Below are 17,344 nucleotides of genomic sequence, written 5' to 3' on the forward strand. Positions count from 1 at the left end.
TCTTACGGCGTAAGGTTTTGTGGACTAGGCTTACGATGCCAGCTGGCAAATGATATCGATTAAAAGTTATACCGCAATTAATGCGCTCGGTAGCACAAGACTACTGTTAAACAAATAATAAAAGCCTTTTTTGCGAGGCTGGAAAATGCATATTTACACGCACCCCGAATACCCCATCTCCAGGTTCTTAAGTGAAGTCTTATCCGCGAAGGTATCGCTGCTTAAAACGCTTGCAGAGGTACACAGATTTGGCAGCAACTTTTCCCAGCGTGGACTTGGAGAAAGCTCTGCAGGTGGAATTGCTGCCTGGCATGCAGCCGCCGAAGGCACAGGGGCTTTATGGGGGGGGAGAAAGGGGGCGCCTTCCGTTCTGTTGGGGGGCTGGAGCTGGCTCGTTTCCAGCTGACGCAGCAGTTCTTTACTGCGCGGGATTTAGCTGGAGAGAAACGGGGCGCAAAGGGGTGAAAACTCCACGCGAAAGGGAACCGTTTCCCCCTTTACGAAATAGGCAGCCACGTCCTCCGGGAAGCACCTCCAGCAATCCGGAAACACCGAGGCTCCAGCAGGAACGACGGGAGGAGTTGCAACCCCGGTTCCAAGGAGCTCTGGGAAATGTGGTCCTCCATCGTTGCAGTTGCTGTCATGACCATCCATAGAATTCTGCATCTCTCCGAGTTTATGGAATCCCTTTTAAAGCCATCTAAGTCCGCAGCCATCACCACCCCATGCCGTGGCAATAAATCCCACAATGATTAATTTTTTAAAAAAAGAAGTGGAGAACGTTTATGCATACAACCTGCTGATCTCCATCTGAATTAGCAAGGTGCAATGGGGGATAACCGTTGGACAGTGTTCTTGAAGCTACTAACATGAGTTTGATCAAATTGCAGGAGACAGTGGAAGACAGGAGTGCCTGGCATGCTCTAGTCCATGAGGTCAGGAAGAGTCAGACAAGACTAAACAACTAAACAACGAGCTACTTGATTTGTACCTGCCTTGCAGATCACATCACATCAAGTAGTCTTTTTTACCAAAATGCAGCCAGAGAATAATATTGAGAGGGGGAGCTGTATTTTCAATAGATGCAACTTGCTCTTGTCACTGAAGGTTGTATTATCTCTGGCAAGCAGGGTTGGGATAGGTAAAGGAACAGGGGAAACCAATATCCCAAAGTGATCCAGCTCTACACTTGAATCCAAGAAAAGTGACAGTTGGGAGCTACTTTCATTTTTGCATTATCTGAGTTTGACTTTGCTTAGCACAGACATGGAAAATTTAAGATTTGTATATATAAGAAGTTGTTTTTGTGGATGGGATCTTAGAAACAGGATTCTCCAGGGACCAAAAAGTTGTGGTATCTAAAAAGCAACAACAGCTCTGAGCTGCTTTGTGTTTTTGGCTAACAAGTGACTTCAGCAGAAACTCCTGGCCCTCATAAGGACCCCAGCACTCGACTTTGTTTTAATCTCTTCTTGTTCTATGAGGGGGCTGTGTGAGTTATAAAAAAAAAAGCAGCACAGAAATGCTGTAAAATAAATACATGCAAAAGAATTCCTAAAGCCCTTCCATATTTGTACAATACTTGTAGCTACATACAGAATTTGAGATGGAGGCAAGCTTTCACTTTAAAAAGTTACTCTTCTTATTTCTGGCTGGCTTTTTCCAGTGCTAGTAAAAGCAACTGGTCCTTTTATCCTGCAGCCCAACTGGCCTAGTGAATTGCTAGGGAACAATCCATTCTTTCCCTGCACTGCTGATTCCTCTAGCCACTTGCACTGTGCTTTCCTTCTTTTGTGACAGTTCACCTTACCAGCTCTGAAATGTGTGCCATTTGCTCCTAAGCCATGTCTGCCCAGTCCTGGTTAGACCCAGATCCTATTTATTTCCCCCCTAATCTTCACAACACTTTCCACTCAGCTCTCCTTCCTCAAGAGTGAGTCTGTTACTGCATTGGTCCTCAAACTGCTGCGTAAGGACAGCAAACTGCTTCATCTGACGTGGGCCACAACTACCATGCAAATATTATTACTCCTCAAACAAAGGTTTGTGCTAAACATGAGTCTGAATATGGAAAGGTTAAAGTCTGCTGTGACCACATTAACATGCACAGCCAGTCCATGGCGTTCATGCATGATTCCTTGTGTATCTCTGTCTCCTCAAACCCTCCTCATCCCACAAAGCTAAGCTTTGCTCTGGTGGGGCTCAATGCAACCTCCAGGAATTACCCATAGCAAAAACCTTTCCCCCCCCCCGCCCCCACAACCCCCAATCCTGCCCAGAACTCATCTCCAGAAGGCGGAACACAAGGTTCTAAGAACACAGGGATCTCGCAGGAGCAGATCATCTCCAACTTTTACTTCCAAAACACGGAAAACAATTATTAAAATAACTGAAGAATAAGAATGCACCTCTCCGACAGGAAGCATTTGATCTGCATGACTGCTGCCTGCAGACAGTGGTTGTCGAAAAAGTTTTCAAAATGGTAGAAGAAGAAAAAGATCCAAAGGCAATTTGGAGGGAGACCATTTGGGAAATGCCGAGAGGAGGAGCAGCAGCAGAGAGGATTCCTCAGATCTAGGGAGGGGATCCAGTGAAACAGACCCAGGAAGTATAAGGGCAAGGGGAGAGAAGAGAAAGTAAACCACTGAAAAGGAAACGCTGCAAAATATTTTAAATGCACGGGAAGGGGTCCATGGACCAGAGCCAGAAAACTGGTGTGGGGGAGGAATGAGTCTTATGCGGACCCGAGGCAGGTTTTTGCTAGGTAAGCCACAGGATCCAGGCACCGTCTGTGAAAGGGACCCCCTTGGGCGGGAAATTGGACCCAGGTGTTCAGCTGATATAGATGCGGTGGAAATCATTGGCGCCAAAGGCCGCATTGCACTTAGGGCACTTCCGCTGGCGGGTGTCGTAGCGTGTCTTGACACAGTCAAAACAGAAGACGTGGAAGCATTTGGTGAGGACAGCATCCTTCTTGCGGGTATTGCAGCAGGGGCAGGTCAACTTGGCCTGGAGATACGGGACAGATAATTTGCGTAAGATCCTTGACTTGGCTCTCCCCAACAAGGCTTGCTCTGGGTTGCCAACCAACCAACCTCCTCCTTTCTTCTCACCTTGTACTCCTTGATCTCCTCCTGCAAAATCTCATCAGCATCCGCGTACACCTCCACTTTGCGCTGTTTCTCCAGCTTGCGCCGCAAGCGTGATATGTCCTCCTGAGGAAGGGATGCAAGTCAATGAATCCCAAAGGTGGCTAGCAAGACGGAAGGTAACACTGGCATACCAAGAAATATTTATCAGCAGCCATGAGGGCTAATAACTTGCTTTTTAAAAAAACCTAACATTTTCAACCAAGAAGAGCATTAGAGCAGCTGACACACTTGCAGAGGAGAACAAGTTATCCTCTTTTCTCCTAGTACCTGGGCTCTTTTGAGGTTGAAAGATTCCTTCTCCTTGGCTGCTCGGTTCTCAGCCATACAGGTCTGGATCTCCTTCAGCTTACACTGCACATGCTCCAGCTGCACCTTCAAGTCCTCTGCCAGCTGGGCAGCCTCCACTGCCTGCCAGAAGAAAAGCAACAGAAGCCACCACCTCAGAATCTCCCAAGTTAAGGACCATCAGCCGCAAGCAGCCCCAACAAAGGCACCCATTCCTGGGGCTGTGAATACATAGCGCAATTGCACTGCGTGCACCCAAAAACTAGCAATGGGAAGAGAACGCAGTAGCTTGGGAATCTCTGCTTCTAGTTTCTAGCCCCCTAAGGCCATGGAGACCAACTGAGAGGGGATGGGCAATGCCTGGGGAAACTTCATAAGCAGAGGGGCTGGGGAGAGAGACGGAACAGGATTTCCAGGTCTTGGGCTTGCAATTGCCCCCAACCCCAATTACAGTGGTACCTCGGGTTAAGTACTTAATTCATTCCGGAGGTCCGTACTTAACCTGAAACTGTTCTTAACCTGAAGCACCACTTTAGCTAATGGGGCCTCCTGCTGCTGCCGCGCTGCCAGAGCATGATTTCTGTTCTCATCCTGAAGCAAAGTTCTTAACCTGAAGCACTATCTCTGGGTTAGCGGAGTCTGTAACCTGAAGCGTATGTAACCTGAAGCGTATGTAACCCGAGGTACCACTGTACTGACAAGCCCAGAATATATTATTTAAAATACAGGCAGAAAATATAACAAAGTTTCAAGATTGAAGAACTGAGCTTGTAAAAAGACTCACTGACCTAGAAAATAATTTTGCTTTTTGGAGCACAAGTACCCACGGCCCTGAATGTCTCCCAGTTCAGCCCATGGCTCCTCCCAGCTCTCTCTCCTCACCTTCCTCTTGTTGAGTTCCAGGGCCTGGCTGCGCAAAGTGAGCTCCTTCTCCACTGTGCCCAGATTCCCCTGCAGAACGCGCTCCTTCTCTTCCAGCTTCTGCACCACCAACAGCTGGGTGTCCACCTAGGCATGGAAACCAAAGCCACAGCCTTCAGGACATGGGGCAGGAGCCTCCCCTCAAGACCCGCCCCCCTTGCCTCAGGCTCCACAACCCTGTGAGGAGGTAGGGGGACGGGCTCTGCCTTACCTGGGACTTGAGGGCCAGCACCTGCTCAGCCAACTCGTCCTTCTCCTCCCGCAGCAGCTTGTGGATCTGATTGGACTTGATGCGCTCCGACATCAGCTTGAAGTTGGCGTCATCCTTCTCACGCAACTGCTGGTTCAGCCGCATGTTCTGCTCTTGCATGTCCTCAAAAGCCTGGCCCGTCACGTCCATTTCGGACAGGAGAGCCTCCTCCTCCTGCCCCAGCAGAGCAGACATAAGGAAGGGAACGAGATTGCTCAAGTTCTCCCTCCTTGCCCTTGCAGCTTCCCTTATTACTACACACACACACACACACACACATGGCTGGTAATTTTTGGGGGGTGCCTGTCAATCCCCTGTTGGCATCAGGACATCAGGCGATTGAAAGGTGAGTGGTCCCGCCCACCTGCCATAGTTGCACTGCAGCTGTGCGGGGAAGTGGTGGCCAAGGAGCCTTGAATCCTGCACCCATCAGCAAGGAGAATTCATGCGCATACTACTGCTCCCTACAGAAAGCAGGAATGAACTGAAATGGCTGACAGGTGAAGGTGGTTTTGGAAAAATGGCCTCGCAGGCCAAACCCTGGTGAGCCGGTGAGCCAGAATCTCCCCAACCCTGGTCTATAGATGGCTATAGATGGACTGAAAGAAACACCAGGCCTATGGGAAGGCTTCCACCCTGCAGGACAACTTACACCTTGGCTCCTCCCACAGCCAAATACCTGCTTGGTGGCAGCCAGCTTCTTCTGCAGGTGTTCAATTTGCTCCTCGGCCAATTTGATCTTGCGCAAGGCATCCTCATCTGCCATTTTCTTGCTCTCTTTCTTTTCTTTCTCCTCCAACTCGCGGATCCTCACCCGCAGCTCCTCCACCTGCCAAGGGGACCGAGTAAAAGGGAACAGGGGTGACTCCTTATCCCTAGTCCCTCAACATGGTGCTGCCAAATCCATCACCCAGCACTAAGGCAGGACAAGCCAAATTGCAAGCGTCACAATGTTATTCGCCCTCATTTTAAAAGCACAACCAACCAACCCCAAGCCGCTTTTTGGGGAACTATGATAGCTACTGTCCAGATGCATCATTCACATCAACTTGCCCAGAATTAGCATCCCAATATGCTATACTGTCACTCAGATGTCCACTATTGGGGGGCTTTGGGTTATGTATGTTGTATTTTGATACAGTGATCTTCGGATGAAGGGTGGCATATAAACTTACCGTATTTTTCGCTCTATAACACGCACCAGACCATAACACGCATGTAGTTTTTAAAGGAGGAAAACAAGAAAAAAATATTCTAAACAAAACAGTGGATGTATGATTTTTGTGGTTCATGCTGTGGCCACAGACATGTGATCTGACGGTGAGTTTGGGGTAGCCCAATGCAAAAATCCTGAGGATCCATGTGGATCCATGCTAAAGTCGCCCTAAAGTCGCAGGGGCGCTGGGGGAGTGAACAGGAAGCAGGAGGAGGAGAACAATCCCTCTCTCACACACAGACACACGGAGTATCAATCCTAAAGTCACAGGAGAGGCAGGGGCGCTGGGAGTGGGAAGCAAGAGAAGGAGAACGATCCCCCCCCTCTCTCTCACACACACACACACAGTATCAATCCTATAGTCGCAGGAGAACGTAGGGGCTGGGAGTGGGAAGCAAGAGAAGGAGAACGATCACACACACACACACACACACACAGTATCAATCCTAAAGTCGCAGGAGAGCGCTGGGGCGCTGTGAGAGAGCAGGAAGCAGGAGGAGGAGAACGATAGCTCAAGCACACACACACACACACACACACACACAGCCCCTACAGTGGCTGATCCAAAATCGGACAGCAAAAAACTGCAGGCAGGGACAGAGAGCACGGGTTGTTTTAAAGCAGCCAGCGCCGCTCTGCTTTTTTCCCTCCTCGGCTAGGCTGGCTGAAACGGTTTTCTGCTACTTAGCAGCTCAGTGAGGAGAGAGGGACAGAGAGCACGGGTTGTTTTAAAGCAGCCAGCGCCGCTCTGCTTTTTTCCCTCCTCCCCGGCTCGGCTCGCTGACAGGAGCCGCTTACACCCGCTTTGCAGTTTCAAAGAGAGCCACGGACTGCTCACAACTGCAGCGGATTCCCCTGCCATCTGTAGGCATTCGCTCCATAACACGCACAGACATTTCCCCTTACTTTCTAGGAGGAAAAAACTGCGTGTTATAGAGCGAAAAATACGGTAATAAAAACCCTAGAGAGGACTCTGACTCACTCATACTTATGTGTGAACTAGCAGAAGGGGCCAATGGGACCTGCACCAAAGCTTGACAGTGCCTAATGCTCAAGTTCAGAGTGCCAGCCCTTTCCCAGGGCACAACTTTCCACATCTCTCCAGACCACCCGGCATTCTGCTCCTACCCAGCATGCCCTGTCCTTGTCAGGCTGTTTGGGGACAGAGGGACTATTTTTGTACTTTCCGCCAAAACTTTGGGGTTCCCCCCTTGCCCAGCTTGCTGATATCTCCCAGCTCTGCATGGATAGCATCTCTTTAACTACAGAAGGATACACACTTGAGAGAATTGAGATTGAGAGTAGCGCATTTGACCAAAGCAGAGCTGGAAAAAAAGGGGGGCAGAGGAAGTGCAACATTCAGAAGGCAGCAGGCATCCGTGTGCAGGTGGGCCTCTCACCTCTGCCTTGGTCTTCTTCTCAGCAGCCATGAGCTGCACTTTGTCCCGCTGCTCCTTGGGTGCCGACTTATACATGTCCAAGAGTAGCTTCATCTCCTTCTGACTCTCCTGAGCCTTCCTGAGGAAGGAAATAGGGTCAGCATGAAGTGGGGGGGAACCTTGCACCCCAGGGGTTATTGCTTTGAGACCTATGAGAAACTATGGGGGTGCAAAGGGAGGCTTCAAACTGTCTTACAAGGAACTTCTCAGTTGGGGGGTAACTATTTCAGTGAAGTTCTAGCTTACAGAGATCTTTCTTACCTTCCTCTGGGTCCAAACACCAGAGTGAGGGGCCTACCACCAAGGCCTGCCTCCTGAAACCCTAAAATCTCGGCAAAGCATTTTCTGGGCCTCCAGCTCTTCAGCTGCAATAAAGCCCTCCAGAGCCCAATCTCCCTCTCTGCTGAGTGCAGAGGTGCAGCTGCTCCCAGGAGCCAAAGCACTGGCACAGATCCTCCAGGTTCACGGCCTTTCCTGAGGCCGCCGTGCCCTCCCCTACCCAGTGCTATCCCCCCAAAAAAACATCCTCTCCCCACTTCCCCACCCCCATTTTGAAACAGCACCATCTTCCACCTCCCTCACTTGAGTTCAGTCCGCAACTGCTTGAGCAGATCAGAATCCTTTTTCTTGGGGTCCTCAGAGCCTCCGCCACCCTTCTGCTTCTCCCGATCACGAGAGGAAGAGGAAGAGGAGGAAGATGACGAGGAGGAGGCCTCTTTGTCCCGGTCCCGGGATCTCTCGCGATCCCCGCTCCGTTCCCCGCCGCTGCGCCCCTTGGACCGCTCAGGCTCCTTGGCGCGAGGGGGTGGGGGTGGCTGTGGGGCGAGGGGCTGTGGGGCAGGCGGCTCCTCTTCTTCCTTTTTCACCCCTTCGTGGATCCCAAGAGGCTGGGGGGCAGCAGCTTCCTCCTTGGGCTCCTTCTTCATTTGCACCTCCTTCGGCTCTTTTTTCACGTCGGGAGGCGCTGCTCCCTCTTCCTCTTTCATGGTGGCAGCCCCTGGGGGCCCCAGCAGCCCTGCGGGGTCCTCAGCCCCTGGCGTAGGGGGCGCTGCCGTGGAGCTGGAGGAAAAGCCACTTTGCTGCAGCCGAACCTGAGCAAAGAACAAACGGACATGAGCTGCAGGGTAAGGTGGCCGTCACAGCACCTGGAATTATGGAGCTCAAAGCAGGGGGTGGCCAGAGGCCGCTTGCAGTCCCTAGCAGACTGTCATATGGGCAGCAAGGAGGAGAAATACCACTCACTGAGTGGTAGAGCATCTATTTTGCACACAGGAGCTCCCAGGTTCGATCCCCAGCATCTCCAGGTAGAGCTGAAAATGTTTCCTTTCTGAAAACAGGACAATATTGAGCAAGATGGACCAATGGATTGGGCTCAGGGTAAGGCATCGTCCTCTGTTCCTGCGAGAGAAGGGGTGTCCTGGCCACTTGGGGCTCTGGCCCCATCCACCGCCAGCATGCAGCCCCCAAGAGATTCCTTTGGGGGGGTCATTCCCTGAAACCTCCCCCTCCTGCAGCCCCACCTTGTTGATCTCCGCCTGCACTTCCCGGAGCTTCCGCTTGTACCGCTGCACGTCGCCCTTCAGCTGGTGGTTATGGTTCTGGAGGCTGCTGATCAGGTGGCGCATCTCTCGGTTAATGGGACCTTGGGATCAAACGGAGGGAGGGGGGTAGAGAAGAGTGAGAATGAACAATTTGGTAGGCAGATGACTTCTGCACAGGGCAGACCTTAGAGCAGGGTTTCCCAAACTGTTCGTGGACTACAATTTCCATCATCCCTGACCACTGGCCCTGCTAGTTAGGGATGATGTTCTTGTAGTCCAAGAACAGCTGGATACCCAAGTTTTGGGAAACCTGCCTTAGAGTATTAAAGGGAGAAAAATATTCATTTGGGGCCAAACCACGAATGCTCAGTGGGAAGGAATGCAGCCTCACCTGCTTGCTCGTTGGCGGCCAAGTTCTGCTCAAATTCAATGCGCAGCATCTCATATTCTTTGCGCACCTGGGCCAGGGTGTCCTCCAGCTGGATCACCTCCGTCCGCAACTTCTTCTGCAGGTTCAGCTCATCACTCTGTTGCCGAGGAAGATGGGGAGGGGCAAGAAATATCAGCCGGGGGGGAGGGAGAGAACAGGGTGCAAGACCACTCTTTCTCCTTGGTAGCTTTCGCAGTCTGACAAACAATGGCGGCGTAAGCTCTTCCCACTGAAATGAACCTAAATCAAGGGTGCCCACTGATTTCAATGGCTAATTTTGGATGCCACCCAGGGCTTCGTGAGATTATGCTATCCGGGCCTAAAAGGAAGGCCACCAGCGGCCACTAGCCATGACGGCTATGTCTTCCTCTACTGCTGGATGCCTCCGAGTGCCAGTTTCTTGGCATTGTGGGGAGAGCAGGGCTCTTGCATTCAGGTTCTGCTTGTGGGTTTCCCAGGGGCATCTGGTTGATCCAGCAGGGCCCTTGTGCTCTTCGACGAAACTGCAAAACTGCTTTCTTTACCATTCTATCTAATGCTACAAAGCAAAGAGGCACAGGAAAGGGTTAAGCACGCCTGCTTTCAGGAGTTAGAGAGCAGGCACACACACTTCACGGGCTCCCTCACCTCCATGTGCTCGATGTGGCGCAGGTGGCTGTTCTTGGTGGTGAGCAGAAGGGCTCGGGCCTCATCCAGCTGCGTTTTCACCTGCAGGCTCTCGTTGTACAGCAGCGAGAACTGAGACTGCAGCACTTTGTATTCCAGCGTCTCTTTCACCGCCTCCTCGGGCAGGCTCCGCAGCGCCACCTGCAGGGGAAGGGCAGAGAACAGGTGCCTGGGGGAGGAGAGCCACGGTAGCTCTCCACGTCAACTGCCCCACGTCATCACCCCTGGGAGTGGTCTTGGTGGCACTTTTAAAAGCAACATGTCCCATCCTGCATGTTCGGGTGTATTAAGTGTAATAGCAAGTGTACAAAAAAACCCACCGGAAGCAAATGCGTCAAAGGCTCAAGATACTCAGCCTGAGGCTTGTGCCTTTCTGCCTGATTGCTGAAAGGCTTCGGATGCTGCATGCATGAGTGTACTTAAAGGAGGCATCTGAAGTTGTTTGGACTGGTTTGGTTCTATTGATAAATGTTGGGGGAAGGGGAGTCATGGGAACATAGGAATCTGTCAAGAGCATTGGTCAATTTAGGTCAGCACTTTTGATTGACAGCGAACATTTCCAGCCTTAGCTGGAGATGCCAGGGACTGAGCACGTGACCTTCTGAGCTACGAGCCTTCCCCAAAGTCAGTCTGGAATTCTTTTGCCAGGAAGCAAAGAACACACAGGTCCTGCTTTCTGAACACAACGCATTCTCAGAAAATCGTTCATTAGGCAAGCGTGCATATAACAAGTTAATGGTTTTCATTATTTCCTATAGGAGCATTTCTAATCCATGCTTTCTCACTCCATGCTTTCTGCCTGAAACTGCTGCAGCCAATCAGCAAAAGTAAAACAAAGGAAAAATAGATTTGTCCAATCTCTCTTGTTCCCCAATTTGTCCAATCGCTCTAATTCCCTGCCATGGTTTTGGCCTGAAACGGCAACTGCTGACCAGCAAAACACAAACAAGAAAAGAACTGGACAAACTCCAGCAGTTCGGATATCTGAGTCAGCCGTTTGTGAATAATTATTTGTGTTCAGATAAGTGAGATTTTGGATAACAAGTGTTCCGATAGCAGGACCTGCGTGTAATGGACTGAGGTGCCAAGAAGAAGAATATGAAATACTGAAGCACTACAGCTACACAGATGGAGAGAACCTGGAAATGCACAGAAACAGAGCTCTTCAGAGACACCGTCTCCCCCCATCACAAGGACTAGAAACATAAATAATATCCCTCTGCACCTGCAAAAGTGGCTCTAAAGCAGATTCTCCAGAACCATCATTCCTGGTCACACTAGCATATTTTCAGCCTGCCACTAGAGGGCATTCTGCTTCCCTTCCCCAAATTCCACAGGAGGCTCTTCCTTACCTTGAGCTTCTCATTGGTCCTCACAGCCTGCTGCATTTCATGTTGCAGTTTCTCCAGCTCTGCCATGCGGCTGTTGGCAAGCTCTTGGTGCTCCTCCAGCTCCGCGTTCAGCATTTCAAACTGCAAAAGCCCAGGCACAAAACTGAAGCAGGAAGATTCCACAAAGGGAAGCACTTGGACCTGCAAGACTCGCATCCCAGCGCCGCTGACACCCCCCCATCCCCCGGTTGTTTTTCTCCCGCTTACCTTCTGCATGCTAAGTGTGATCTGCCCACCCTGGAACCCGCCAGAACTGCCCGATGCGTAGTAGCCCGAGTTTAGCTGCCAAAGGAGTTAGAGAACAAAGTTCAGTGCCTTGAATGCTACAATGAACCATATTGGCCCATGGGCTGAGCGGGGGGAACAGGGGGGCCCTGAAGATCTTTGCTTGCCTGTTCCAGGGCCTCAGCCAGGTGCTTGTTCAGCTTCTGCTCCCGCTTGCGCAGCTTCTCGATATCCCACTGCAGGTCCTCGATGGTCGTCTCCATCTCCAGCACTTTGGTCTCGGAGGAGGTCACCTTGTCCTGCAGTTCCGTGTACTAAGCGAGCCAGAGAAGAAAAAGATGCAGACAAGCCGGGCTTCAGAACGATTCTCTCCCACAAAGCGGCACTGGCCATGGGAAGCCCCGCCTGCACCGGCCCTTTGCTGGCATCTGACAAGGAACCTACCTCCAAGGAGATCTTATGGTGCTTCTCTTGCAGCTGGGTGGTCAGGTCCTGCAAGTGCCGATTCTCCCTCATCAGGTCCTTGTTGAGAGACTTCACTGCTTCTTCCAGCTGGTCAAACTCCACTGGGGAAAGAAAGAGGCCCCTGAGAACCCAGGACGCCAACTCCCAGCCCCCGCTCCCAGCAACTTCCTCAGCTGGCTGCTACAGGCTATTTACAAGTTTGCATTAAAACATCTTACGATTCCTTCACCGCACAGGCATGACAAGAACAGAGAAGACCGTGCTGCTTCCAACACCTCTCTCCTCAAGGGACCAGAATTCTGCATCTCAACAATCTCCCTTTTCCATTAATTAAAAAACTTATCTGGTTTCTCCACAGGTCCTATTTACCGCATGCTACACTTACACCTCCATTTCTAACAAACCTTTTCTACTATCTATTCCACATGAATTCCAAGTCACATTAGGGCTTTTCAGAAACACCCCCTCTGAACTGAACTGAACAAAATCAAACAATACCAAATAGAACATATTTTGGTTTGCTTTGCCCTTAAAGCAAAAGAACTTTTTAGGTCAGCATCTCGGACACAGGTAGGAGCCAAACCTTTTAATACCAGGCTTTTCCATCTCAACAGGTTAATAATAATAATAATAATAATAATAATAATAATAATATACCCTTGAAAATCAATAAAGCACAATTATTATTATTAATAACAATAATTAAAGCATTCATGTCAGCATCAAAAAAAGATCCCATGAGGTGACCCAACTGAACTCCAAAAGGACCTTTCCCCCCAAACACTGCCAAAGTAGACAACTTTATCCATAACTCTTGCTTTTGCTTTGTTGCTTTTGCTAGCTCATTTCTATGAATTCTTTTTTTCTGCATTTTTGAAAATTTAATTTAAAAAGTCATATATATAAAAACCCTCCCTTTTCTAACCGATGCCTGGAGATAAAAGTTATGTAAAGGATCCTGAGAATGCTGTCAAAATCTACCTCATAGGGTTGTTGTGGGGATTAAATGATATAGGGCAGAACCATGTAGAACACCTGGAGCTCCTTAAAGAAAAATGTGGGAAATAAATGTGATAAAATAATAATAATTATAATAATAATAATGCTTCAAAAGGTGCCTGCTCAGCCCAGCTCTGACATGGGGCCTGGCCTCACCCCGGGCGTGGATCTTCTGGCAGAGTTCCTCGGTGCGCCGGTGGATCTTGTCAGAGAACTCCACGATGCGGGAGACGGCAGCTTTGGAGAACTCCATGCGCTCCTGGAGCTGCAGCTCAATCTCTTCGCTGCTGCTGCTGGCCAAGGTCGCCAAGAAGGAGAGGGCTGACTCGTTCAGCACAAGCCCCGCTCCGGCTTTCCAGGGAGCGGGGGGAGTAACGGGGGACAGGACTGCCTCTGTGGGGACCAGAAGAACAGCAATGGTTACTGGCTCCGAGGATGGGAGCTGCGTCTCCTCCCAGCATCCTGTATCAGAGAGAGCTGGGCTCACCTCTCCTCTCCAGCCCCTCCTGCCCCAGGAGAGAGGCATCCAACTCGGCTCCCGTCATCTCCAACTTGGGCTCCTCGAGAGGCTGGCCGCATTCTCCGTCACATCGCCTCAGCAGCACTTGCACGGTCTCATCCAGCTGTAGAAATTGGGGGGGGGGGGAGGAGACAGCTTGAGAAAGACACAGGGAGAGAGAGGACATAGGGGATGCCACAGGCAGGGCTGGGTGAATACCAAAACTATCCAGCTTCCAAACCATGCCAGTTATCTCCATTTGGCTTGTGCTTGTCACAAGGAAGGTGACACAGGAGCAACACGGCAAAATATCGCTCCCCAACCACTTAGAAGCTCTGCTTAATGCCCTGCTGGTTTCCTAACACTTCCACCAGCTGTTGAACTGATCATCAACCTCATCTTGTCAACCTTAAGGACTAGAAACTTAAGAAAGCGATCAGCCAGGAAGGCGCCCTGACCTGCTTCCAGTAGCGGTTGACAATCAGGAGAGTGGCATCATCGGTGGCCTGCCTCTTCTCCAGCTTTTCTATGCGCTCACGCAGCTCGTCCTCAAAGGCCTGCCGCTGCTCCAGGCGCTCAGCTAATTTCTTGTTCTTGAACTGGAGCACCTTGAGGTCCATCTCCTCCTGAAATAAAACAAAATGTCAGAATGTAAATCACAGAATGATCCTTGGCCATTTCCATCAACAACTCCAAGTTCTGATGGTATTTCTACTAGATAGATAGATAGATAGATGATAGACACACACACACACACACACACACACACACACCAACAGCACCCTAAAGAAAAATATGGTCCATCATCATTTACCCTAATGAGGCAGAAAACTATAACTAGAATGAATTCCACCCCCCCCCCCTTTTTAATTGACCATTAATTCTAAAAGGGTGCAGATCAGTGAAAGAACACATGCTTTATTTGCAAAGGCCTCAGATTTGAACCCCAACATCTCCATGAAGGATTAGGAAGGACTCCCTGCTAAAAGCTGGTGCTAGACACTGCCAACAATACCAATCAACAGTCTGAGTCAGTATAAGGCAGTTTTCTATTCTTTTAGTTCAAGATAGATAAACGTATTGATGTGCATACACTGACAGATAGCATATAGACAGTAAAAGTAAGCGTGAAGAGGATGTTGGGTGGAAGGATGTTATAAAGGAGTCAATATGCCTATTAAAGAGTGAGAAGGAATTTGCTGGCACTGATAGGTGAACCTATGGCCTTGCTCTTCACCAAGCCCCTGCCTATGATGTTACTTTTGCTCTCCCAGTAAGATTGTTGCTTAGTTGCCCAACTGCAATTCTCCTTGATATGGTACTTAATTTCTACCTGTGTACAAAGCTAAGGTGAGGGAAGGCCCCTATATAAGCCTGAGTCATTTATAGGCCACAACTCTACTTTTGTGAGTTCCCAGCAGCTGCTGCTGTTCTGACCAAGCAAAAACTGCCTTTGAAATCACAACTGGTGTGGTTAAAAGACGAAAATCTACCACAGGGGCCCATGCCCCTGTTGGCAAGGTTCACATCAGGAAGCAAACCTGGAATCTGCTGCTTAACATTTTCCTCTAAAAGTGATGGGGGAAGGTATTTCTAACTCCTAAATCTTAGCATCTAATTTTATGCCACCAGTCCTGCAGAGATATTTCAGATACCCAGCTACCAACATCCAGTTTCTAGGCAAAATTATAGGCATGGATTTTTTTTTCCTGGTCCCAACCTATATAATATTCTTTATTACAGAGTTGCCTATTTAAAAAGCCTGATCTGGAGCATACTTGCGCCCCCAAATTCCCAACATTTATTTCCAGAAGGGGTTTTTTTTATTTAAAAAAATCAAAACAATTAATTGCCATATAGAAAGAGTTCTCTTCTCACAGTGCCCAGCCAGATGCCCATGGGAAGCCCACAAGCAGCACCTGAGGGAAACAGAACTGTCAAGCTCAGGTTCCCCAGCAGCTGGTATTCAGTGCAAGCTGCCTCTGACAATTGAGGCAGAATGCGGTCATAACTAGTGGCTGCTGACAGCCTTATCCTTCATGAATCTGTCCAACCCCCTTTCAAAGCTATTCAATTTGGCAGCCATCGTGGCACCTTGCAGAAGCAAATTTCATACTTTTGCCGCCACCACCGCCCGAGTACTTCTCCACCCTGCACTCAATCCCCTGGTCCTCACCGTGGAAGAGATGCCCCCCAGGCGGATGGGCTCAATCAGGGTAGTGGTAGTCTTCTCCTCCCTGTTGGATTTCTTCTCAGGGGGCCCAGAGCCCCCATCCCCAGCTGCCCGCTTGCTCACAAGTCCCGACATGGTGACTCTGAGCAGCAGGCGAGAGCAGAGGAATCAGGCAGTCAGCCAAGGGGGCAGCGCTTCAGCTACAAAGGGAAAGGAAAAAAGAGAGGGTGAGTTACAGTTGCCCATAAGTAGACTAGTGTGACATTAATCCTCCCATAGTCAAAACCAGGTACTGCTTCCCATATCTGGTCAGAGATGCAGAAAGAAGGGGATCAGCTATGCTAAACAAAACACAGAGGGCAAAAGGGGTGTGTGGCAGGTAAGGAAATGCAGTGACATTATCAAGGAATCATGCAAAAAATTTTAAGAGGCCATAGAGGGGAACAAAAGTTGCCAATATTGCTGCTAACTCCCCCGCCCCCGTGTGCTCTTTAAAAGTTATATACCAGGCCAAAAAACAACAGGTGTCCCCTGGTTCAGAGACAGTTAATGGGGAAGAGGCACCTGCTGAACCACTGATGTCTATCTTGGTGCTGTACCAAGAGCTCTGCTGGGCGGAGAGCTGTTGACAAGCAGATAAAAAGAAAGCATAGGTTTGTACACTATGGAAAAATATTCTTAAACTGAGAGTTAACACACCAAAATAAGGAGTGATATAAGGGGGGTTGCGGGGAGAGGGGAAAAATGGGAAGGAGGCAAACACTTCACGCCCTATTTTTAAAGACGAACTGAAGTGTGTGTCCCCCCCCCCCTCGCCCCAGCTTTGCTCCTTCTCTCTGGCATGTGTTTCAGGCGCGAGGGGTGGGGGTCCCGCGTCCCTCCACCAGAGGCTGCGGGACTCCGACTCCCCTCAGACCCTCCGTCGTGGGGAGACACTGGGGGTCGCAGTCCCAAGAGCCTCTGCAGGGCCACAGGTTCCCCCCCCCCGACTCCCGACCCCGCCGGAACCACCTCACAGCCCTGACAATTCTAGGGAAGGATGAGGCCACCTTTCAAAGGGCAGCATCGGAATACCCGCCAAGGCGGGCGGGGCTTGTTCTGGGGAAAGTTCAGTTAGGAACAATCCACATAGGCAAGGCGGGGGACCTCAATAAGGCGGGGGGGGGAGAGACGTGCAGGGAGCGTGCTGTGAGGGGGGGAACCTGGTGTCGGGGGGGGTCTCCTCTCACACTCACCTGCCTGAGCGCCCCTCCCCGCCCCCGGCTGCGGCTTCCTCGTCCTTCTCCCCCCGCCCCCCATGCGTTACTCCGGCCGAGAAACGCCAGCGCGCCTACTGCGCATGCTCTCGCGCAACCATTCTCAAGGCCCAGCCTTCGCCTCTTTGCCGAGTGCGCATGCGCAAACCCATCCTCAAGCTATTGGGCAAAGCGCGAACCAGGGCTGCGCTGGTTAGCCTCACCGAGACGCCTTAACGGAAGCGCGCTCTGTGATTGGCTCTTTCTTTATCGTAGACTTCCCATATCTAGAGTGATGTGCGCCGCAGGAGACCCTTGAATTGGAGATTTCGATCCAACATGTCAACTTATGCTTCAGGTCCTTAACTTAAAATGCAAATTTTAATCCAGGAAGATTCTACTCGGCGCCCAACACTGAGGTCCTTAGGAATAAAAGAGCTTTTCTAGCTCTATGGCG

General features: G+C 50.3%; 1 protein-coding gene across 2 annotated transcripts; it reads right to left on the reverse strand.

The window, feature by feature from the left end:
- Positions 1–2,325: 2,325 nt before the first annotated feature.
- On the reverse strand, positions 2,326–17,251 carry RNF40 (ring finger protein 40). Of its 2 annotated transcripts, none has more exons than XM_082194616.1 (20): positions 17,112–17,251; positions 15,656–15,852; positions 13,938–14,105; positions 13,468–13,603; positions 13,137–13,373; positions 11,961–12,082; positions 11,684–11,830; positions 11,499–11,573; positions 11,253–11,372; positions 9,862–10,041; positions 9,196–9,331; positions 8,784–8,905; positions 7,846–8,354; positions 7,225–7,342; positions 5,288–5,437; positions 4,570–4,782; positions 4,320–4,445; positions 3,420–3,560; positions 3,114–3,215; positions 2,326–3,009 (listed from the first exon to the last, which is right to left on the reverse strand). In XM_082194616.1, the coding sequence occupies exons 2-20, from the start codon at positions 15,785–15,787 to the stop codon at positions 2,833–2,835; spliced, it is 3,111 nt and encodes a 1,036-aa protein (XP_082050742.1). In that variant the 5' UTR covers positions 15,788–15,852; positions 17,112–17,251; the 3' UTR covers positions 2,326–2,832. The 2 variants fall into 2 exon arrangements, with proteins under 2 accessions (XP_082050742.1, XP_082050741.1); XM_082194615.1 differs by lacking the exon at positions 17,112–17,251 and adding an exon at positions 16,888–17,008.
- Positions 17,252–17,344: the final 93 nt, after the last annotated feature.

This window comes from Podarcis vaucheri (genome assembly GCF_965113315.1).
Source record: "Podarcis vaucheri genome assembly, chromosome: 13".
NCBI lineage: Eukaryota > Metazoa > Chordata > Lepidosauria > Squamata > Lacertidae > Podarcis > Podarcis vaucheri.

Bases quoted from the DNA above. Each gene is read 5' to 3' on its own strand.
- RNF40 (XM_082194616.1), bottom strand. From the start codon at position 15,787: ATGTCGGGACTTGTGAGCAAGCGGGCAGCTGGGGATGGGGGCTCTGGG. The intron at 7,343-7,845 runs GTGAGGGAGGTG...TTCCTTCCTCAG, and splicing joins CAGTTGCGGACTGAACTCAA to GAAGGCTCAGGAGAGTCAGA. The intron at 4,783-5,287 runs GTATTTGGCTGT...CTGCTGGGGCAG, and splicing joins AGCTGGCTGCCACCAAGCAG to GAGGAGGAGGCTCTCCTGTC.